Raw genomic sequence first — 24,441 nt, 5'->3', positions numbered from 1 at the left:
TCATCGGCAGTACAGCCAAGGAACCACGATTAGTTGGTTTTGATGTCCTTTGTCAAATGAAAAAGCCATTTCTTATAATTATTCTGCTCCACTGGCCTTATCTGTGCCCTGATGACCCATGCTACCTGAGCTTGTTGGGCTTCTAACATGGTCAGTCTGTTAAGCCTACTAAGGTTTCCCTAGTTGGTTGTGTGCTGGGAAGTTTCATACAGGAAACCTTGTCTACTACAACAGAAATCTCCTTCCCCTGCAGCCTTGCTGTCAAGCTGGGTTCAGTTGTGGAACCCCTTGCTGCAGCAGGTAGCAGCCACCATTCGCTACAATTAGCCGTGTAGAGGCTACGTCAGCCTGGCTTTTCTTTACAGCCTTTATCTGGCTCTGGATAGCCAAACAAACTACTTCCACGTCAAGACTGAAATAGTTCCCCTGCAATACATTGCAGAATAATGTGTCCCACTTTCCTGCACCAACTGAACTTTCATCTATCCAAAATCGATTTCCCTTAAACATACTGCAGAATGGTCTTCCCCTCCTGGTGCTGATCGTCCCATAATATCAGTCACAATGGGAGAATCAGTGTACTACAGACACAAATTTTGATCGGCCGAATGGTTTCTTCTCCTCCCTGGCTTCTTATACATTAATAATAGAACATATATTTTAAAAAGAATTGTAAAATATAAATCAGTAATTCCCAGATTGCTTCCCCTTCCTCATCTACCTCCATAATGTGTGGGGCAATTTGGAATTGTGACCCAGAATGTTTGGACAACATGAGTCATTTTTATCTTCAATCTCAAATTTCTGGAAAATTCCTCAGTTGACACCTGCACCATTGCTGTTATAGTTTTACATAAGCAAAGGATTCCCAAGGTTAATATAGTATAATCCTCCTGACAAGGGATTTGTTGGAGATGATTTTAAGTGGCATCTAAATTCAAAGTCTTTATGGAACAAAAGCAAATTACCACAAAAATTCACCCGCGCTAAGTCCACATCTCACACTGTCAGGCACAACACTGGCGTGAATTTGGTTCGGCACAGTGGATTTCAGCACACAGAAAAGTAAGCTGAAATTCACAATTGAAATATTATGACTGATCATAAATTACATTGCTGTTGAATTCAACGGAATGATGCTGAACTCACCAGTGGTGCGGTAAAGCTGACGTTCGGGTTGTTTTGTATTTCCCACAATCCTTCATTGAATCCTTTCCTCTTGTTGGGTTTACCATATTTGTCTTTGTATTTTTCAAAAAGGAAAATATCTTTTGGTCCCAAAAATGCCCTGGATAACCAAAATAAAGAAACATAAACCAACTGACCATACAGGCTAAGAGACAGTGTGAGCGTCAAACATTATTTATACACTCGTGTAATAAACCAGAAATTTGGGGGTGAAAGTGGGGAAGAGAGAGATTCACAGGTATAAAATCTGAAGGATTGCAGGTGAGGGAGTATTTTCCCCAGGTAACCTTTCCTTCTCCTTTCCAGTTTTGCTAGGTTTAAAAGTAAAATAAAAATACAAGATTAGAGATTACTTGTTAGTGCTGTATTTGCCAACTAGACTTGGAGGCTGCAGCCCAACCATAGCACTACAAGTGGCAACACACATCTGTCCTTCTAAAATACTCTAAACCACTGTCAATTATTTCCTTCAATGCTATACCTAATTAAACATCACCTTTTGTAGAAAGTGTGGTAACACTGACCAGGTCGAAACTTGCTACTACTACTTGACAAAACAAAGACTCACTCCTGCCACTACACTAAGCCTAGCCTACAGTGAAAAAGCACCATAGAAAATGATGATGTATGCTGGTAAACAAATCCAGATTCACAATTGAAATATTATGACTGACTGTACATTACATTGCTGTTAAAAAGGAGAGATACTTACGTTTCGTGAGTGCCATAGAAGAAAATTGGGTATTTATTTGATGGAGGTTTCACAGCTCCTTCTGCAACATCATCAATCTGAAACAGAACAATATGGAATTAATATACTTCAGGGTTACTATTCAGTTATGAATACAAAATTCAACAGGCACAAATTTTCCAATATAAACAAACAGTCACTTTTACATGTTTGAAACACATACGTCCAATGATTTGTTCAGGTTGTAATATCACCGTGTCCATCTCAACATGCAAATTGCCTGTACGTTAATAATCAAGGAAACAAACTTTGTAACTTCATCGGTAACAATTATCCATGTTGACATTACCCATTTCTGAACTTACTGATCGTTGTAATTTCTGAATTCAATGGTAGCTTCTATACCAGTTTGTGCTTTTAATTCCCTTCCCCCCCCACTTTTTAAAAAAAATTCATTCATGGGATGTGGACGTCGCTGGCAAGGCCGGCATTTATTACCATGCCTAATTGCCCTTGAGAAGATGGTGGTGAGCCGCCTTCTTGAACCGCTGCAACCCGTGTGGTGAAGGTACTTTAAGTATCTACTTCCTGTTCCCTCGTCATTGGCAGGTGATCTGCTCAGTCCTGTAACCAGGTACTAGAGGGTTAGGGTTAGGAAATGCACAAGCAGTCTAGGAGATTCACCAGAAATTTGCTTCCTTCCCATGGCACTGTGTCTAATCTTGAATCAGCATTCAACAGAAAACACAAACCTGGCATCCAGGAAATTCTGAGATAAACCCAGAGTCTGGTACACAATATGTTTTTCTGCACTTCGAGGTCATGGATGTTAGCGCTAGGGAAATACTACTACTACTACTATTTATATAATGCCTTTAACACTGTAAAATGTCCCAAGGTGCTTCACAGGAGCGATTATCAAACACAATTTAACTCCAAGCCATATAAGGAGATATTAGAACAGGTGACCAAAAACTTGGTCAAAGAGCTAGATTTTAAGGAGCATCTTAAAAAGGAGGGGTAGAGAGGTTTAGGGAGGGAATTCCAGAGCTTAGGGCTTAGGCGATGAAGGCATGGCCACCAATGGTGGAGCAAAAAAAAAAAATCGGAGATGCGCAAGGGGCCAGAACAGGAGAAGTGCAGTGATCTCGGAGTGTTGTAGAACTGGAGGAGGTTACAAAGATAGGGAAGGGCAAGGCCAAGGAGGGATTTGAAAACAAGGATGAGAATTTTAAAATCGAGGCATTGCTGGACCGGGAGACAACGTAGGTCAGCGAGCACAGGGGTAATACCGGAAACGACTTGCATTTATATCGCGCCTTTTACGATCTCAGGATGTCCCAAAGTGCTTTACTGCCAACAAAGTATTTTTGAAGTGTAGTCACTGTTGTAATGTAGGGAAACGCGGCAGCCAAGTTGCGCACAGCAAAGTCCCACAAATTGCAATGAGATGCATGACCGGATAATCTGTTTTAGTGATGTTGGTTGAGGGATAAATATTGGCCAGGACACAAGGATCGGAACAATTTGGCCATCCAGTCCTGCATCCAAAAGGCACTGACAGAAAACCGACAATTTTTCTTCATTCCCACCGTTCAATCCTGGCCTGCTACACTGCACAGACACAGACAACCATCAACCCCCCCATCCCACCCCACCAACAGCAAATAAACAACCATGTCCTGTGAAGTACTTGATCACAGCCCATTAAACAACTAATATGGTAGCCACTTACTAGCTTTAGAACTTAATTCTTTCCTTTTTTTTAAACTGACATAATTTATGATCTTTTGAATTCATGCCTCTGGTGTATTAAAAGCACCACAGCACGAGTACAGCCACACTGTACAAAGTTGCCAATGCACACCTGCAGATCACACTACTGATTTTGTGTTGGGTCATCAGGAGGAACTGCTGAGCAATAAACACATATATGGACACACACACACTCAAAGGCCAGAGCTTGAACTGAAGTAAAGGCTGGCAAACGGTTTTTCCCCCCTCAAACAAGCTCTCTTTAAACTATTTCTTTTATCTTCAGCTTAGATCAGCTGGATTGTAACTGCAAGCATCCAAGACTAAAAGCATAGTAATGTCCATCATTGTAGCACAGCTGCCAGAACTCTGCTGACCTCAATTTTAGCAAAGAAACTACCATTTCTTTCTGAGCTTTTTGAATATTTGCCAGAAGTTGTAAACACAAAGAAAGCATCAATCTGAGGCTTGCAGTGCATACAAGCAGCTCTGTTCTCAAAAAGGAACACAAGGAGTTTATTTTAGCTCAAGATAATCTAAATTCAAGGACCTAAAATTAAAGAATTTCAAATCAATTTCTGTATTCTTTTTACTAATGAGTCTTCTTAGCAGGAACAGCAATTACTACTTGGCTGAATGTAAACTTAAAACATTGACCCGAAAGTTCAAAACACAATGTAACCTTGAGGTGTCCTTTCACTCTATGCAGGATCTGTTATACAAACAGTTCTTTTCAGATCAGTTGCCTCGAAATATTCTCATTAGGTGCAAGGTTTTATTTAACAAATTAAGACCTCAGCATAAAGATTGTTTTGTGTCGGTAATTCACTCATTCTTGATCATTTTAAATGGATTTTCAAACAATCAACTCCGAATAAATATACATCTATCTTCAACAATATGCACGAGAGGATCATACTGGGGAGACAAAATATGCACTGCATACATGGGTACAAGCTCACTCCAACAGTGTAACAACAACAACTTGCATTTATATAGAGCCTTTAACATAGTAAACAGGAGCGTCAGACAAAATTTGATACCGAGCCATACAAAAAAGATATTAGGACAGGTAACCAAAAGCTTTGTCAAAGAGCTAGGTTTTAAGGAGCGACTTAAAGGAGGAGGAGAGAGGTAGAAAGACAAAGAGGTCTAGGGAGGGTAATCCAGAGCTTAGGGTCTAGACAGCTGAATGCACAGCCACCAATAGTGCAGCGATGGAAATTGGGGATGCACAATTGGAGGAGCGCAGAGATCTCAGAGGATTGTGAGAGGTCACAAAGGAAGGGGCGAGGCCATGGAGGGATTCGAGCCTGCTCTGCCATTCAATCATATCATGGCTGATCTTCAACCTCAATTCCACTTTCCTGTCCAATCCCCTTATCCTTTGATTCCCCTAGAGTCCAAAAACCTCTCTCTCAGCCTTGAATATACTCAACAACTCAGCATCCACAGCCCTCTGGGGTAGAGAATTCCAAAGATTCAGAACCCTGAGTGAAGAAATTCCTCCTCATCTCAGTCTTAAATGGCTGACCCCTTATCCTGAGATATCCTAGTTCTAGACTCTCCGGCCAGGGGAAACAACCTCTCAGCATCTACCCAGTCAAACCCCTCAGAATCTTATATGTTTCAATGAGATCACCTCTCATTCTTCTAAACTCTACAGTATCGGCCCATTCTACTCAACCTCTCCTCGTAGGATAACCCTCTCACCCCAGGAATCAACCTAGTGAACTTCCGTTGCACCGCCTCCAAGGCAAGTATATCCTTCCTTAGATAAGGAGACCAAAACTGTACGCAGTACTCCAGGTGAGGTCTCAAAGTCCTGTACAATTGTAGTTCCTTACTCTTGTACTCCAACCTCCTTACGATAAAGGCAAACATGCCATTTGCTCTCCTAATTGCCTGCTGTACCCGCATGCTAACTTTTTGTGATTTTTGTACTAGGACACCCAAGTCTTTCTGGACACGAACATTTAATAGTTTCTCACCATTTAAAAAATATTCTGTTTTTCTATTTTTCCTACAAAAGTGAATAACCTCACATTTCCCCACATTATACTCCATCTGCCACCTTCTCACCCACTCACTTATTCTTTCTATATCCCTTTACAGACTCATTGTATCCTCCTCACTGCTTACTTTCCCACCTAGCTTTGTATTATCAGCAAACTTGGATACATTACACTCAGTCCCTTCATCCAAGTCATTAATATAGACTGTAAATAGCTGAGGACCAAGCACCGATCCTTACGGTACGCCAACCTCAAAATGACCCATATATCCCTACTCTGTTTTCCGTCCGTTAACCAATCCTCTATCCATGCTAATGTTACCCCCAATCCCATGAGCCCTTGGCACCTTATCAAATGCCTTTTGAAAATCCAAATATACTACATCCACTGGTTCCCCTTTATCTACCCTGCTAGTTACATCTTTAAAAAACTGTAATAAATTTGTCAAACACGATTTCCCTTTTATAAAACCATGTTGACTCTGCCTATTCACATTATGATGTTCTAAGTGCCCTGTTACCACTTCCTTAATAATGGATTCCAGCATTTTCCTGACAACTGTTGCCAGGCTAAATGTTCCCTGTTTTCTCTTCCTCCTTTCTTGAATAGCGGGGTTACATTTGCTACCTTCCAATCCGCTGGGACCGTTCTAGAATCTAGGGAATTTTGGAAGATGGGCTCACATTTGAAGAATGGTTACGTGGCACCCTTGGATCTGTACCTCGTCAGGAATAAGCATCTTCAGAAGAGGAGGTGAGAAAATTGAAAAAAACATATCTTGATTCCCAGTCTGTACTGAGCTAGTTGATTTAGTTGGAGCTGCAACAGTGGTAGAGATGCTACAGAAGACATCAGCAACCTTTGGTTGGGCTGGGAAATGGAAATTATCACAATCCAGCAACATTATTAGAAGTGTGCACATGTGGACGTTAGATAAAGATGGGATTGTGTTCAGCTGTGTTGTGCCTGTGATTAGATAGCTTACCAACACTCACTGTAAGGCTCACATAGGTCACATGGGAGAGGTACTGGAGGGTGACCAGCACCCATAGGAGCTTGCCAATAATTAATGTAAAAGCTCACACATGAACAATGGCTACCTGGCTGAGGCACTGTAGGGCAACTAGAACCTATGCTACTGTACACCAGCAAGGAATTAATGCTTACAACAGAAGGGAAAATTGGCAAGAAAAAACTAACATGCCCACACTTTTGCTCCCGTTTCTTTACTGTATAGTCAGGACACTTTTCACGCATGCACACTGTTGTTAATCACAAAAGCCATTCCTTGACCCCTTCATCTCTCAATGTTTCAATTTCCCATTGCATTGCAAACACAAGGAGTCAAGAACCAAATATAGTCTTCAAGTGAAGTGGGGTTAGATGGCAAGGGATAATTGGACTAGGACACGCAGATTTAATTCAGCCCCACTTTAAAGTCATATATTCTTCCTTTTGATATTTCCATTATAAATTCCTACATCCACATTTATAACAGAAATTGTCTATATAAACTTATTGGGCCAGAATGTGTTGTCACAATAACAGTGAGACTAATGGCACTCACCGTTATTTACGCACAAATGGTACAGCAACTTCAGGCAAGGGGCAGATGCAAATATCTAATTATCCAAAAGTTGCTGTCCATTGCAAGGCTCCACCGTTACCTTTGCGAAAATGGCATCTCACTGTCTGCCTCATCATTGAAAGGCATGGAGTTGCTGTATTTGCACGGTAGCTACGAACTAAACTCGCAACAGAAAGTTAAGTCTTGTCCATTTCAGTCTAAGTACCCTTTTAACAACGTGATAAGTGTTAAATATTGCCAATCATTCTAGTGCTGAAAATTAACTATTACAATTATGGAGTCTCATTACTTCAGGTTTTAATTGTTGTTGGAGGTTTTAAAAAATTTAAAATTTAAATTGTTTTTTAAACTTTTCCTTTCTGTCTCTTTTAATCCAATCTTTAGTTCCCTCTCTTTATTTCTCTTTCTGTACCTGATTTGACATTGAATTCACCCACTCTAATTTACACTTCCTTCTCGGTCCTTGCACTGTTAATTTCACAATCCTTTAATCTGGTTGTTTAAGGAGACACAGTTGCTTGCCCTGTTCACTAGGTGGCAGATGCCGTTTCCCTCGCTGCAACGTTATCAGTTCGCACTTTCAGCAACATGCCACGCAAAAAATTTAAAAACCTAAACAGGCAAAGGCAAGTCTAACTAATGGCAGCTGCTGATGGATGCCCTGCCACAGCAAATTATGGCCCGTTATGTTGTAATTACACCCTCCTATTATTTGTAGTGCTGCAATGTCTCCACTGGTAAGAGGGTGTAATTACAATGTGACAAGTTCACATATGTAGTTTCCACTAAAAACATGGATACTGGAATTTGTAATTCCTAAAGTTGGCAGGAGTTGCATGCAGACCTGATTCTTTTTATTATATACATATACTACAAAAATTATTAAAAGAAAATCCAAACCTTCTAATGTATTATCAATGCCTCCATTAACCTTTTAAAGACTGTAGCAGCACTTTTGCATCAAGGTAACAGTTATAAAAAAGGGTTTGAAATGTCCATATTAATATGCCCAAAACCAAGAAAGCAAACTGGTAAGGTATCTAACTGGGGTGACATTGCATATAAAACCAATGTTTCGATAGTGGTGCACAAGTTAAAATGACAATAATTCATGGAGCAGCAGCAGTCTGGTGAAATTATCGGGAGGAGGAGGCTCTGCAAACAGCCCCATCCTCAATGATGGCGGAGTCCAGCATGTGAGTGCAAAAGACAAGGCTGAAGCATTTGCAACCATCTTCAGCTAGAAGTGTAGAGTGGATGATCCATCTCGGCCTCCTCCCGATATAGCCACCATCACAGAAGCCGGTCTTCAGCCAATTCGATTCACTCCACGTGATATCAAGAAACGGCTGAGTGCACTGGATACAGCAAAGGCTATGGACCCCGACAAATCCCGGCTGTAGTGCTGAAGACTTGTGCTCCAGAACTAGCAGCGCCTCTAGCCAAGCTGTTCCAGTACAGCTACAACACTGGCATCTACCCGACAATGTGGAAAATTGCCCAGGTATGTCCGGTCCACAAAAAGCAGGACAAATCCAATCCGGCCTATTACCGCCCCATCAGTCTACTCTCAATCATCAGCAAAGTGATGGAAGGTGTCGTCGACAGTGCTATCAAGCGGCACTTACTCACCAATAGCCTGTTCACCGATGCTTAGTTTGGGTTCCGCCAGGACCACTCAGCTCCAGACCTCATTACAGCCTTAGTCCAAACATGGACAAAAGAGCTGAATTCCAGAGGTGATGTGAGAGTGACTGCCCTTGACATCAAGGCAGCATTTGACCGAGTGTGGCACCAAGGAGCCCGAGTAAAATTGAAGTCAATGGCAATCAGGGTGAAAACTCCACAGTGGCTGGAGTCATACCTAGCACAAAGGAAGATGGTAGTGGTTGTTGGAGGCCAATCATCTCAGCCCCAGGGCATTGCTGCAGGAGTTCCTTAGGGCAGTGTCCTAGGCCCAACCATCTTCAGCTGCTTCATCAATGACCGTCCCTCCATCATAAGGTCAGAAATGGGGATGTTCGCTGATGATTGCACAGTGTACTGTTTCATTCGCAACCCCTCAAATAACGAAGCAGTCCGAGCCCGCATGCAGCAAGACCTGGACAACATCCAGGCTTGGGATCATAAGTGGCAAGTAACATTCGTGCCAGACAAGTGCCAGGCAATGACCATCTCCAACGAGAGAGAGTCTAACCACCTCCCCATGACATTCAACGGCATTACCATCGCCGAATCCCCCTCCATCAACATCCTGGGGGTCACCATTGACCAGAAACTTAACTGGACCAGCCACATAAATACTGTGGCTACAAGAACAGGTCAGAGGCTAGGTATTCTGTGGCGAATGGCTCACCTCCTGACTCCCCAAAGCCTTTCCACCATCTACAAGGCACAAGTCAGGAGTGTGATGGAATACTCTCCACTTGCTTGGATGAGTGCAGCTCCAACAACACTCAAGAAGCTCGACACCATCCAGGACAAAGCAACCCGCTTGATTGACACCCCATCCACCACCCTAAACATTCACTCCCTTCACCACCGGTGCACAGTGGCTGCAGTGTGTACCATCCACAGGATGCACTGCAGCAACTCGCCAAGGCTTCTTCGACAGCACCTCCCAAACCCGCGACCTCTACCACCTAGAAGGACAAGAGCAGCAGGCACATGGGAACAACACCACCTGCACATTCCCCTCCAAGTCACACAGCATCCCGACTTGGAAATATATCGCCGTTCCTTCATTGTCGCTGGGTCAAAATCCTGGAACTCCCTTCCTAACAGCACTGTGGGAGGACCTTCACCACACGGACTGCAGCGGTTCAAGAAGGCGGCTCACCACCACCTTCTGAAGGGCAATTAGGGATTGGCAATAAATGCCGGCCTCGCCAGCGACGCCCACATCCCATGAACGAATAAAAAACTAAGGCTATGGAACACTTTATCACCATAAACTCAATTATCAGCACATTTCTACAGTTCTCCACATTCCCCATTTTTTGATGGTGTTTTATGGTCTATTCCTGTGTATTGGGGAGAATGGATTTGTTCGAAGCAACACTGGCAATAGACTTGTTTAGCATAATATGCAACGGGGGCACATCATGAAGAATAATGTGTGTTCAACTTGCATGGTTTGCATGTGGTTTTGCTTACAAACTTTGACAGGGATCTCAATTGCAAAACAATAAAGCAGCTTTTAAAATGTAAAAAACATGCTTCCACACCTGCATTCACCAATAGATTTAAATCTGAGCAAGCATAAATATGTTGGTGCCCTGAAATTATAATTATTGAGGTTTAACTGTCAGAATTATTCAAGCCTTCTATCTATGACTGGGAGTTACTAATTCCAATGAGTTAACATGCACTGAATTGTTACTGTATTTGTATAGTAAGCTACAGCAATAACAAGAGGAAATAAACAAAGTTCAAGACAAAGGATTGTCGAAATTCATCAATACAGACAGGTTTCAAGTTTGATCACAGCACCCACTGAAAGTTGCAGCTGGCATGTATACTGCTGTAGAGAGTGGTTTAGCACCAAATATCAATAAGGATTAATCGCAAATACGAAACTTTGCTCTCCTGATATCAGGAGAACAAAAAGCACTTTTCAATATATTGACAACTGTGCTATTTAAATGCTATTTCATATTAGGTGGCAAATCTATCTGGCTGTCTGCAAACAAGTACTACTAGGAACACAGGAACAGGCTTAGGCCATTCAGCCCCTCGTGCCTGCTCCGCCATTTGATAAGATCATGGCTGATCTGTGATCTAACTCCATATACCTGCCTTTGGCCCATATCCCTTAATACCTTTGGTTGCCAAAAAGCTATCTATCTCAGATTTAAATTTAGCAATTGAGCTAGTATCAATTGCCGTTTGCGGAAGAGAGTTCCATCCTTCTACCACCCTTTGTGTGTAGAGATGTTTTCTAATCTCACTCCTGAAAGGTCTGGCTCTAATTTTTAGACTGTGCCCCCTACTCCTAGATTTCCCAACCAGTAGAAATAGGGTGGATAGAGAGAAACTATCTGTTCCCCTTAATATCTTATAAACTTTGATCAGGTCACCCCTTAACCTTCTAAACTCTTGAGAATACAACCCCAATTTGTGTCATCTCTCCTCGTAATTTAACCCTTGAAGTCTGGGTATCATTCTAGTAAACCTACGCTGCACTCCCTCCAAGGCCAATATGACCTTCCGAAGGTGCGGTGCCCAGAACTGCTCACAGTACTCCAGGTGCGGTCTAACCAGGGTTTTGTATAGCTGCAGCGTAACTTCTGCCCTTTTGTACTCTAGTCCTCTAGATGTAAAGGCCAGCATTCCATTAACCTTATTGATTATTTTTTGCACCTGTTCATGACACTTCAATGATCTATGTACCTGAACCCCTAAGTCCCTTTGGACATCCACTGTTTTTAACTTTTTACCTTTTAGAATGTACCCTGTTCTATCCTTTTTTGATCCACAGTGGATGACCTCACATTTGTCTACACTGAATTCCATTTGCCACAGTTTTGCCCATTCACCTAATCTATCAATATCGCTTTGTAATTTTATGTTTTCATCTACACTGCTTACAATGCCACCAATCTACGTGTCATCGGCCAACTTAGATATGAGACTTTCTATGCCTTCATCTAAGTCGTTAATAAATATTGTGAATAATTGAGGCCCCAAGACAGCTCCCTGCGGGACTCCACTAGTCACATCCTGCCAATGTGAGTACCTACCCATTATCCCTACTCTCTGTCACCTTTCGCTCAGCCAACTTTCTAACACAGTCCGTACTTTTCCCTCAATTCCACGGGCTTCTATCTTAGCTGACAGTCTCTTATGTGGGACCTTATCAAATGCCTTCTGGAAGTCCATATAAATAACATCCATTGACATTCCCCTGTACACTACTTTAGTCACCTCTTCAAAAAATTCAATCAGATTTGTCAGGCACGACCTACCTTTGACAAATCCATGCTGGCTCTTTCTGATTAACTGAAAATTCTCGAGGTGTTCAGTCACCCTATCCTTAATTATAGACTCCAGCATTTTCCCCACAACAGATGTTAGGCTAACTGGTCTTTAATTCCCAGGTTTCCCTCTCTCTCCTTTCTTAAAAAGCGGAGTGACATGTGCAATTTTCCAATATAGAGGGACAGTTCCTGAATCTAGAGAACTTTGAAATATTATAGTTACAGCATCTGCAATGCGCTCACCTACTTCCTTTCAAACCCTGGGATGGAAACCATCTGGTCCTGGGGATTTGTCACTCTTCAGTGCTGTTATTTTCTTCATTACTGTTGCTTTATTTATGTCAATTTTATTGAGTTCCTGTCCCCGATTCAATATTAGTTTTCTTTGGATTTCCGGCATGCTTTCCTCTTTTTCTACTGTAAATACTGAGTAATTGTTCAACATGTCCGCCATTTCCCCATTGTCAATGACAATATCCCCACTTTCAGTTTTTAAAGGGGCCAACACTGCTCCTGACCACCCTCTTTTTCCTAATATAAGTTCGTCGTATTGGTTTTGATATCCCTTGCAAGTTTCTTTTCATACTCTCTTTTTGTAGCCCTTACTATCTGTTTTGTTGATCTTTGTATCTTTCCCATTCGCCAGGATCTGTGCCATTTTTTGCCTTTTTGTATGCCCTTTCCTTATGTCTTATTCTGTCCCTTACCTCTTTAGTTGTCCATGGCTGTTTTTTTTGGCAAGTAGAGTTCTTCTTGCCCCTCAGGGGTATAAACCGATTCTGTATCACGTTAAATGTTTCTTTAAACATTTCCCACTGATCATCAGTCGTTTTACCCATTAACAGATTTGCCCAGTTTACTGTGGACAGTCTCGGTCTCATCCCATTGAAGTCGGCATTACCCAAGTCTAGAATCTTAGCAGCTGATTCACTTTTCCCCCCCCCTTTCAAACACTACATTGAACTCGATCATGTTATGATCGCTATTGGATAGATGTTCGCGCACAGTTAAACTGTTAACTAAATCTGGTTCATTACTCATTACTAAATCTAGTATGGCTTGCCCCCTTGTTGCCTCTAGGACATACTGCTGTAGAAAACTATCTCGGACACACTCAAGAAATTCACTACCTTTCAGACAGTTGCTAGTCTGCTTTTCCCAATCTATATGAAGGTTAAAGTCCCCCATTAAGACCACTATGCCTTTGTTACATGCTTGTCTAATCTCTGCATTTATACAATCTCGCTCTTCAGAGCTGCTACCAGGGGTCCTATACACAACTCCCACTATAGTCTTAGATCCTTTCCTATTTCTCAATTCAACCCATAAAAAGGTCTCTGTTGGCTGCTTACCTCTCGTTATATCCTCCTTGATCATTGAAGTGATTTAATCTCTAATCACTAAGGCTACTCCTCCCCCTCTTTCATTTTCCCTATCTCTCCTGTAGACCTTATAACCCGGTATATTTAGTTCCCAATCCTGACCATCCTGCAGCCATGTCTCAGTAATAGCTATCATGTCATCCCCTCCAATTTGAATTTGAACTTGTAGTTCATTTATTTTATTCCATATACTCCATGCATTTGTATATAGAACTTTTAGTTGGGCCACACACCCTAGCCTGACCTTCAGCTTTGATGCTGGGTTAATTGCCTTACACCTTCTAGTTTTCACTTTATCTGTAGTGCCTAAAGTACACTTTCTTTCTGCTTCTCTACGCTTTTCCATCTTGCTTGTTCTTGAACAACTGTTTGTACTATCTGTATTGTAAATTTCCCCTGGGTCTTCCCCTCTCTTGCTGCTCTCAACTTTACTCCCTTCTGACTCCCCGCTCAGGTTCCCATCCCCCTGCCACTCTAGTTTAAACCTTCCCCAACAGCACTAGCAAACACCCCCACGAGGACATTGGTCCCGGTCCTGCTCGGGTGTAACCCATCCCGCTTATACAGGTCCCATCTTCACCAGAACTGGTCCCAATGTCCCAGGAATCTAAATCCCTCCCTCCTACACCATCCCTGCAGCCACGCATTCATCCGGTCTATTCTCCTGTTTCTATACTCACTAGCAAGTCCCACTGGTAGTATTCCTGACATCACTATCTTTGAGGTCCTGCTTTTTAATTTATCTCCCAACTCCTTAAATTCACGTTGCAGGGCCTCATCCCTTTTTTTAAACCTATGTCGTTGGTACCTATGTACTACTGCTAAAAAGAGTCCTACAATCTAATAAAGCAAGCTTATTGTTGAAAACAGTAACAGAACTAATTACTCATAACAAACTGCATGAACATGCTAATTCTATCCTGGGATTGGGGATCTTGTGTTAGCACACTTAATCCCTGGAGAGACAAAAAGTCATTAGCATATGCAAACGAGTAGCAAGAGGTATGACCCACAGTCCCTACTGAGAAAGAAGTAATGGCACAAGGTGCTGGAGCACCAACGGACAGCATCACAGAATAAAGAAATCCTCCCACGCCACTGAGTTTTCAATCTGAGCTGTGCTACTTCAGAGCAAAAAAAAGTGAGAATCTAAGAGAAGCAAAAACATGAGGACAGAATTTTTTTTTAAACTGAAATGTAACCAGAAATAACACAATAATGTACTTTTGTTTGAAACTCATTTGCTCAGAGAATAACATATTCCTAGATAAAACCCAACAAAAATAAATGGAAGAAAGTCTGCAATTAGCAACATGCTAACAAAATTGAATTGTCAAAAATCTTACATCTCAGATATGCAGTCCCATAATTTCATTAACAGATTGTAAATTACAGAGAAAAACAGGCATGTACCCATTTTCTGTTTAGGAGGAGTTTCTTTCCCTCATCATTAAAACAAATGTTATAGAAATCAGCTTTTAAATTAAAAAGATTGCCATTTATAAACTAAGTTAGTAACCCTGATACTGTAAGTCACAAGAAAACTATTAACTGTCTTGTATCAGTCAGGATTATTATCCAATTTTTATTCCAGGTCCTTTTTTTCCTCTACTTTTAACTTTCATCATAATTTTACAGCTTGGCATTCTTTCCACTTCCAGTCTAAATCTCAAGTTCATGTGTCACAGAATAACTTTAGCTGAGCTTGATCTAAAAGTACTTAGTCGTGACCTTGACCAGTGACATTTGCAGCAAGAGGAATGTATCATAACTCGAAGTTACAAACTGAAATTCTGTACATCAAAACACCGAATCACGTTTGCTCCTCTGGATACAAGAAAAATCCAAGGGTTAAAGTTTACTTTATGTAAATATTTCGAGAGCAACCTCAGGCAACTAACTATGCCTGAGCAACCAAGAAAGTACAACAGAGGAGAGATTATTTCAATATCATATTTTATACATGTCCACACTCAAATCATTTTTTTGTCTTACAAATCTAAAAAAGCATTGCGGACACAAACATTTCCTGCCACACTACCTCACAATGAGGCATTCCCTAACACCTTGATATAGTTAGGGAAACTAATAAGTTTTGAATCAGGTCGACATTTTGGCTGCATACGTGCTACACAGGCTGGTTACTAAGGCAGCTCACTCTACAAGGCAGATAGAGAATGTCAGAAAATTGTGATGGTTCAGTAACTCTGCACTCATATGGAGCTAAAAATTAACATTGGCCTACTGAACTGACACCAGCATATTTCACAACAGGCCAGCAAGAACACAATTGTGACAAATCAGATTGAATACACTAAATCTTCCACACATGGTCAAATACACTGCTGGATTTTTCTTTTCTCCCAATTTTCTTCCTGAGGCACTGACTCATGAAGTACAGTTCCATAGGTGCTGGTAATCCCAGTATTTCACCCAAGTGCCATTCTTCTGATGTGTGAATCTAAAATTGGTCACTTGATCAGGAGCTTTGACTATTTTGGAGGAGATGGGGAGGGGAATGATATGGAACACAAAACTGTCTTCATCGAACATCCAGATATGCACACTTTAAGCATGGGCCAGTAGATAAGCATAAGGATCTGGAATGAGAACCGATACGCACCCAAAATATCATAACCTCCCTTATCTCTTTACAGATGCCAACCAATTTGCAGTGTATGCCCGGCATTTGTGTTAGGAATAAGAATTCTGATTGATCCCCACCCCATGGTCACTTTTGAAGCCAAATCATCGCATTCATACCACTGCTCTAGTGGAAATCAGCTCAGTCAGCACTGACTAGGGGTCCAACTTCCAGGTCTAGTAACCTTAGTATCACTGGACAAAGGGTGAATATACCCACCCCATCATCAGAACAACACTAGCAACTTGGCAGTGGAGGTTACGATGAACCTTTATAAAACACTGGTTCGGCCACAACTGGAGTATTGTGTCCAGTTCTGGGCACCGCACTTTAGGAAAGATGTGAAGGCCGAAGAGAGGGTGCAGAAGAGATTTACGAGAATGATTCCAGCGATGAGGGACTTCAGTTATGTGCATAGATTGGAGAAGCTGGGGTTGTTCTCCTTAGAGCAGAGAAGGTTGAGAGGAGATTTGATAGAGGTATTCAAAATCATGAAGGGTCTGGTCAGAGTAGATAGAGAGAAACTGTTCCCATTGGCGGAGGGGGTCAAGAACCAGAGAACGCAGATTTAAGGTGATTGACAAAAGAACCAAAGGCAACGTGAGAAAAAAAACTTTTTTACACAACGAGTGGTTGTGGTCTGGAACCCACTGCCTGAGGGGGTGGTGGAGGCAGATTCAATCGTGGCTTTCAAAAGAGACTTGGATAAGTTCTTGAAGGGAAAAAATTTGCAGGGCTACGGGGATAAGGCAGGGGTGTGGGACTAACTGGATTGCTCTTGGAGAGCCGGCAGGGACTTGATGGGCCGAATGGTCTCCTTCCGTGCTGTAACCATGCTATGTTTCTAACTTCTAACTCATGTCTTTTCTAAAACAAATATGTTTTTAAAACAAAAAGAATCAGTTAGTTTTAAGCCCATAATTCACATCTGATGCCAGATTGAACAAATTTGCATAAAGTTAAGAATCACACATACTGTGAAAGCGACCTTGGGCCACGGGTCCAAGATGACTTTCAATTGTAAGATTCAAGTGAAAGGGCGCCTGCTTCAGGTACAGAATAAGATTTTAACTTGGGGCAAAAGAAACTCAAATTTCCTCACAACATGATATGCAAATTTTGTGATAGAAAAAGAAAGCCATCAAAATGGAATTGCATCAGACAGAGCCGTTACATCAAACTACAGACAAAAACTCAATTTTCAGCAAACTCATATCAAAACAAAAAAGTTAGTAGGCACAATTAAAGATGCTAGCTGCTTTAAATTTTGGATCTAATGTGCTATTTTACAACAAAGGTATCACAGGAATGCTTACCTTATAGGCAACTTTATAAATTTATATAGGTTATATAGGTTACTACATTGCCATACTAAAACGCAGGCTGCTTAATGCCAGTCTGGAGACATGAATCCAAAATTCCACCACTAGCAATATTATATGACGATAACATCTATCTTAAGAACTTAATTGTAACTTAAAATTTTAACATGGATTGTTAAGGCATGGTCTGGACATCAAATAAGTTTTGTGGTGATTTTAATTATGACATAATGCTTCTTTAATATCAACAGTATATGCTACCAGACTTATCACAAAAAGAAAATGAAACTATGGAGGCGATTTTAACGCTACCTGCCTGGCGGAAACTGGGTTGGTAGGCAGTTAAAATGTCCTGAGCTAGTTACCTGGCCTGAAGCCATCAATATTCCATTGTCCATGATTGTAACCTTCTCTCCTGAGCAGGCGGCAAAGACAGCCAGCCAAAGTCGGCAGGGCCCTTCTTTACATATGCATGTTGGGTCCTCATGAGGTTATCAGGACCTGACTGCAGTTTTAACTCAGGCCTGAGCAGGGGAACCGCTGAGGCTTTCCCACCAGGCTAACCTGGCACAGAAGAGAAAAGCCAAAAAAAGTAAGTTTTTTTTTTTAAAAATGCTTTCCTTTGTGGGACTAGGAGAAGCAAAATTGCTCCTCGGGGCCCAACAAGGAAAGCTTAGGCACCCCCTTCCCCAGACCCCTCCCCAAATGAGAGACCCCTTTAAAAACATTCCCGGAATCCGATTCCACCACCTATCTTGTGTTGCTGGGTGGCACGCAATTTTCTGCCAGGAAGTCAGCCTGACTGTTAAAATCAGAAATTAATTCACCAGCGCAGTTTCCTGCCAGATACCTGCTGGCAGTTAAACTCAAGGCCTATATCTAACAGATGTGGAGATGCCGGTGATGGATTGGGGTGGACAAATGTAAGGAATCTTATAACCTGGACTATAACCTGGTGTTGTAAGATTCCTTACATATATTTAACAGAGACCACTGAAGGGGAAGGGTGAGGCGCTCCTTAATGAGATAAGGTCAATACAAAAATCAAGAAACTGGTTTCTTTTGCAGAATACACGTAACCAAACAGTGTAGCAATTCCAAACTTTAACTCAACCTACTAAACAAGATAGCACTACATTATACTGGTTAGCAGACATAATACTCACTTTTGTTATGATTCTTTCTGGTCAGCCCCCACAGGAATCTGGCCAGCTATATCATCTGTGCCAGTGCTAGCTCTTCAACTATAACTCATTCCCTGTCATTTTACATTCTCCGTTTTCAAATACTTACCGAATTCCCTTCTAAATTACATTACAATCTGACTCAAAAGCCACTTGTGACAAAGCAGTCCACATTCCAATAACCCTTAGAAAATGTCTTCTAACCTCCCCAATTTGTTCCTCCAGTAATAATCTGGAATCTATGCCTCCTTGTTATCATCTTGTCATCCAGTGGAAACAATCTCTCATTATTTACCAACTCAATGCAGTACAAGAGTGCAGTGGTTATGGACTAGGAATCCAGAGGCCTGGACTAATAATCCAGAGAACGTGAGCTCAAATCCCACCAAGGCAGTTTGAGCATTTGGATTCAGTTTAAAAAAGAAATCTGGAATTCAAAAGCTGGTATCAGTAAAAGTGTTGTGGTTGACCCTTAACTGCCCTCTGAAGTGGCCTAGCAAGCCATTCAGCTGTATCAAAAGCTGCTACCCAGTGGTTCAAGAAGGCAGCCCACCACCACCTTCTCAGGGCAACTAGGGATGGGCAAGAAAGGCCCATGCCAAGAAATTGCCCCAACGCCCACATCCCGAGCATGAATTAAAAATGCTTTCTAATTTTGTTAAACCTCTATTCGATCCTCCCTAGTTAATTCTAGTGCCCTTTCCATAACTGTAATATTCTTCCCATAATGAAGTACCCAGAACTGCATGTTGCTTGTTCCTCCTTCAAGAAACTTCTGTCACTTCCAAGGACAGAGTAATAATGGATCACACTGTTGATCAGGAAAAGTAACTTGATAAAATTATCTTCTGTCCTCTTACTGACTTGAAAGCAACTGTGTCTTTGATTACGTTTCTGCAGTTCAGCAGCTAGACAAGGCTCTCACCATACAAAAAGGTAGCCTCCACTAAAATAGCCCTTCCAAAATCAATGCTCAACACAGAGCACATCACTAAATAATGCCTCCTACCTCAATACAAGTCAGTCACAAGTGAAAAATGCATTACAAGCTTTAAAAGTTTATTCTACAAACTATAAATAATCAGTAAACTTTACATCAAAACTACTCAATGTAAAAACAGTTTATTTTGTTATTCAATGTGAAGTAATTGTCACAGGCACATTTAGAAATGCACATTTCAATAAAAATAGGAGATGTATGAATGCATTGCGCCAAAGTGATAGCGCTTAGGATTGATAACCATAACTCCCTACAGCAAGAGTTCTCAATCAGCTTGAGAAGCAAAAATAAAGTCAGTGGCAGAATTATCCTGCTCTACTCCACTCTGGCTGACTGGCTCAACAAAGCTTTAATGAGACCTGGGACCATGTTGTATTTCCCTCCTTTTAGTGAGACAAGCATGTGTGATACAAGTAAAGAGCATACACACAAAACTATGCTTAGCAGTACAGGATATCTCTATCAAATGTGGAATCTTGTCTGAATAGGTGTGATTTATTGTTCTGAAGTGGAAAACACATGTAGAGATTGTAAAGTTTTTAACACACTCAAAATATTTACAAATTTTTATCTCAAAAGAGAGACAGCAACAATACTACTACATTACATCGAATGTATAGCACAGAAACAGGCATTCAACCCTACTTCGTCTAACCCTATCCACATATCCTTCTATTCCTTTCTCCTTCATGTGTTTATCTAGCTTCACCCTTACATACACCTATGCTATTTGCCTCAACTAATCCTTGTGGTAGTGAGTTCCACAATATAACCATTCTCTAGGTAAAGAAGTTTTTCCTGAATTCCCTATTAGATTTATTAGTGACTATCTTATATTTATGACACCGAGTTTTGGAAACATCTTCTCTACGTCTACCCTGTCAAAATCTTAAAGGCCTCTATCAGGTCACCTCTCAGCCTTCTCTTTTCCAGGAAAAACGGGCCCCAGCCTGTTCAATCTTTCCTGATGGATATAACCTCTCAGTTTTGGTATCAACCTTGTAAATCTTTTCTGCACCTTCTCGAGTGCCTCTATATCCTTTTTATAATATGGAGGCAAGAACTGTGCACAGTACACAAAATGTATTAAAAATAACATCCCACTAAACAGCATGTTATATCCATAGATCCACATGTAGTATCTGTAATTCTGGACCTCTGACATTAGCATTATCACCAGACAATAAAGGGGGAAAAAAGTGTACTTTCGCCCATGTCCTGTTTCTGTGATAATGGAGTTTTTTGTCACTTCCACCACCATGGTCATACCTGTAACTAGTACTTCAGCTTAGTATTTTACAGCACAAAATCCTCTCTCCAGATACAGCATATATTTGAATAATACTGTTGGGAGTTTTTCAAACATTCAGCATTACGCTTTACTGAAATCGTAATGATCAATGTTAGTCATGTCATTACACAGAAGACATCGCAAAGGCCCAGAATATGCTGCAATGGGGATATTGGTAACAAACACCATAAGTTAGACCGTTATGATCCCTGATCCATTTTAATTTACACCACAATTTTCTGGAAAAATTATTAGAATATGCCACAGCAAGCATAGCGGTGATTCAGCAGCAGCGCAGCCAAAGGCTAAAGCAAAAACCTATTGCAATGTGATGCTACTTCGGCCCAGAAGTGTTTAAAATAGATGTTTAAAGGTTGAACTAGTAGCAGAAACAAGCACAAGTTCAAATTAGAGAGAACTGATTCGCCCCAAGGACTTTTTTTTTAATATATATATATATATATATATATATATAACCGCCGCCACCCCCACCCACCCCACTTCCCATTGAGAATGTATGAATAAACCAGAGGCTTTCAGTCCTCAATTGCTCAAGCAGTCTTTAATTCCCATGCTATTTCTGACTTGCCAATTGAATTGTAATAAGGTGTAAATGGGCACATTTTGATCACTAATGATCTCGTTCATAACGAATGGGATTGACGATCTACATTACATATTTCTTTTCATTTGGATGGTAGTTTAAGGCTAGGAACGGGCAACCCCCTGCCGCCAGAAATATATAATTTCTGTTGCTTTGCACCAGTGAGCCGAGACAGAGTCATAACTGCACCACTGAATAAAACAAAAAAAAGCACATAATATAGACAACACAACTATTTCTTAATTTAAACAGTAAACGATGATTCCTGTGATAACAGCAAACATACAGAGCCCACCAGCGCCATTCTGCAATGGTCTAAGTAGCTGTGGCGATCACAGTGGTGTTTATTCAGCAAACTTGATCTCGCCATTGATTTTAATGAGGGTCAGGGCTATAATAATTAGCTGTTCAATTTTTTTCAGTGAGGGAACAGCGCAAAAGTCCCAAGAAATCATGGCATGGCATAAGTCACTCACGTCAAAATTTCTTGGGATTTCTGCACCATAATAACGACGTACGCCACGGATGCACCATTACTATGGTGCAAGTTTTCAGCAAAATAAAGTGTTCTTAATTACCAATAAGCACCAGATCGCCACAATCCAACGCCGACTCACATTTATCACATTCAGAAATAGGAATAGAAGAAAAAACTCGATCAATCCTTCAATTTGAGCGTCATCTCATCTCCACAATACGTTGTGCACTTAGACTGTACCAGCAAAAAAACTGATCCAGATTAAAACAAAACAGACCCACAACAGTAATCTTTACTTTAAAAATAAACACTGGAATAATTTAAAAGCAATAATCAAGCATCAGAATCAAACAACCAACAAAACCTGAACCTCCTTGGTCAGAATAAGTAGTTTTGTTATCACTCTTGATAACCACTATATTTTTACAACTTGATTATCCTGCCTCCCAGTGAGGGTGCACCTAGGATGATTCTTGTTCCACTCAGCACATATCCTGCAAACCAATAATTGCAGGTTAGCTAGGAATCACTTTGCAAAGGGTCAGAGGCATTTATATTGTCCAGTCGATTGCGCCAAAAAGTGAGCAGCACTCCAGCTTCCAAATGACAGCATAAAACAGCACATTAACATTATTGAAAATATAGTAGAATAGTTTTGGAAAAGCATTATGTTTTTTAAAAATTTGCAGACATATTAGAAAAAGCACATCATCATATCCTCCGGACATCCCAAAGTGCTTCACAATAAATGAATGTAGTCACTTTTGTTACATAGGCAAACACAGCAGTCAATTTATAGGAAATGAAAGGACTTGCATTTATATAGTGCCTTTCACAACCTCAGGATGCCCAAAGCACTTTACAACCGACGAAGCTTTCACAAAAGGGTAGTAGAAATTTGGAACTTTCGTCTCAAAAAGGCTGTGGATAATTGGAGGTTTCAAGACTGAGATAGATAGATTTTTGTTGGGTAAGGGTATCATGGAATATAGAGCAACAGCAGGAAAATGGAGATGAGGTGCAGATCAGCCATGACCTAACTGAATGGCACAGCAGGCCCGAGGGGCTGAATGGCCAACTTCCTGATCCGATGTTCCTTTTTGAAGTGTAGTGACTGTTGTAATGTAGGAAACATAGCAGCTAATTTGCACACAGCAAAGTCCCACAAACTACAATGAAATAAATTATGCTGGTTGAGGGATAAATGTTAGCCAGGACACCGTGTGAATTCCCCTGCTTCAAATAGTGCCATGAAATCTTTAACTTCCACAGTCGAAGGTAAATGGGGCCTCAATTTAACATCTCATCTGAAAAATGGCACCTCCAACAGTGCATCGTTCCCTCAGTACTGCACTGGAGTGTCAGCCTTGATTATGTGCTCAAGTCTCTGGAGTCCTGATTCAGAGGAGAGTGTGCTACCTACTGAGCCATGGCTGCCACCTTACTTTTGTTACATTATAGTGTAAAGCTGCGAGGTAATCACCCATAATAAATAATGTTTTTAGCAGAATCCAGTTACAAAATATCTGAAGAAATTTAATCTGAACACTTTCTTCAGGTAACCTGTCAGGTAATGATGATACACAGGCATGGGATAGGTTGGGTAAAGCTTGTGTGTATAAGCAGCCTCGGCGCGCTACATGCTGGGAAATGTAGTCCGTCAGGAACTCCGTTTGTGTTACGTCACATGAACACTTGTCAGATTGAAGGACTACAGCCCCCATAATGCACCGTGAACGTCAGGCATGCGCAGAACCGCAAGTGCATCCAGAAAAATCCACACTGTACAACACATATCCGTCCCCCTCCCCCAAAACAAAAAAACTTTCAGCCACAAATCTCACACCAATAAAGAGACTCAATATTAATATCTGCTTAAAAAATAAAGTTCTTACAAAAAAAAAGCTCCAAAAACACACAGGCCTCTTGCCTTCTCCCTCTTCGTTAATATCAACAAAAACAAAAGAATTGACCACAGAAAAAAAATAAAATGCAAAAGGAGAACGGTTTCATTTTACCTCACACTGATTTGAGCACCATATTTGAAATAAAAAAAGTTTTGATTTTGCTTTTATTATTTTTCTCCCTGTCAGACTCTCCCTCCCGCCAAAGCGTATCAGACAGCGCGATACTCACCCGGGCCGGCCAGTGAGGGTAACCCTTCATTTTAGCGAAAACCAGATCTCCCGCTTTGAAATTGTGAGGCATTTTCTTGTCGATCTTGCCTGATTAAAGCAATTTTTTTAAAAAACGGACTCAAGCAGCACCGCAGCGCGATTCTTAGCGTTTCGAATACTGTACAGCGCCCGAGGGGGAGGGT

General features: G+C 41.1%; 1 protein-coding gene across 3 annotated transcripts in view; it reads right to left on the bottom strand.

Moving 5' to 3' along the window:
* The window catches only part of hdgfl2 (HDGF like 2), a 69,347-nt gene extending 44,906 nt beyond the window's left edge, over positions 1–24,441 (bottom strand). For all 3 annotated transcript variants that reach the window (XM_067968120.1, XM_067968122.1, XM_067968121.1), the window contains exons 1-3: positions 24,258–24,441; positions 1,901–1,977; positions 1,150–1,288 (exon numbers count right to left, since the gene is read on the bottom strand). In XM_067968120.1, coding sequence (XP_067824221.1) covers positions 1,150–1,288; positions 1,901–1,977; positions 24,258–24,329 — 288 coding nt within the window. In that variant the 5' untranslated portion in view covers positions 24,330–24,441. The remainder of the gene's footprint in view (positions 1–1,149; positions 1,289–1,900; positions 1,978–24,257) is intronic.

Source organism: Heptranchias perlo, chromosome 29 (genome assembly GCF_035084215.1).
Source record: "Heptranchias perlo isolate sHepPer1 chromosome 29, sHepPer1.hap1, whole genome shotgun sequence".
In the NCBI taxonomy this organism is placed as follows: Eukaryota; Metazoa; Chordata; class Chondrichthyes; order Hexanchiformes; family Hexanchidae; genus Heptranchias; species Heptranchias perlo.
Note: the sequence above shows the minus strand (reverse complement) of the source record. Positions and strands in the feature narration are given on the sequence as shown.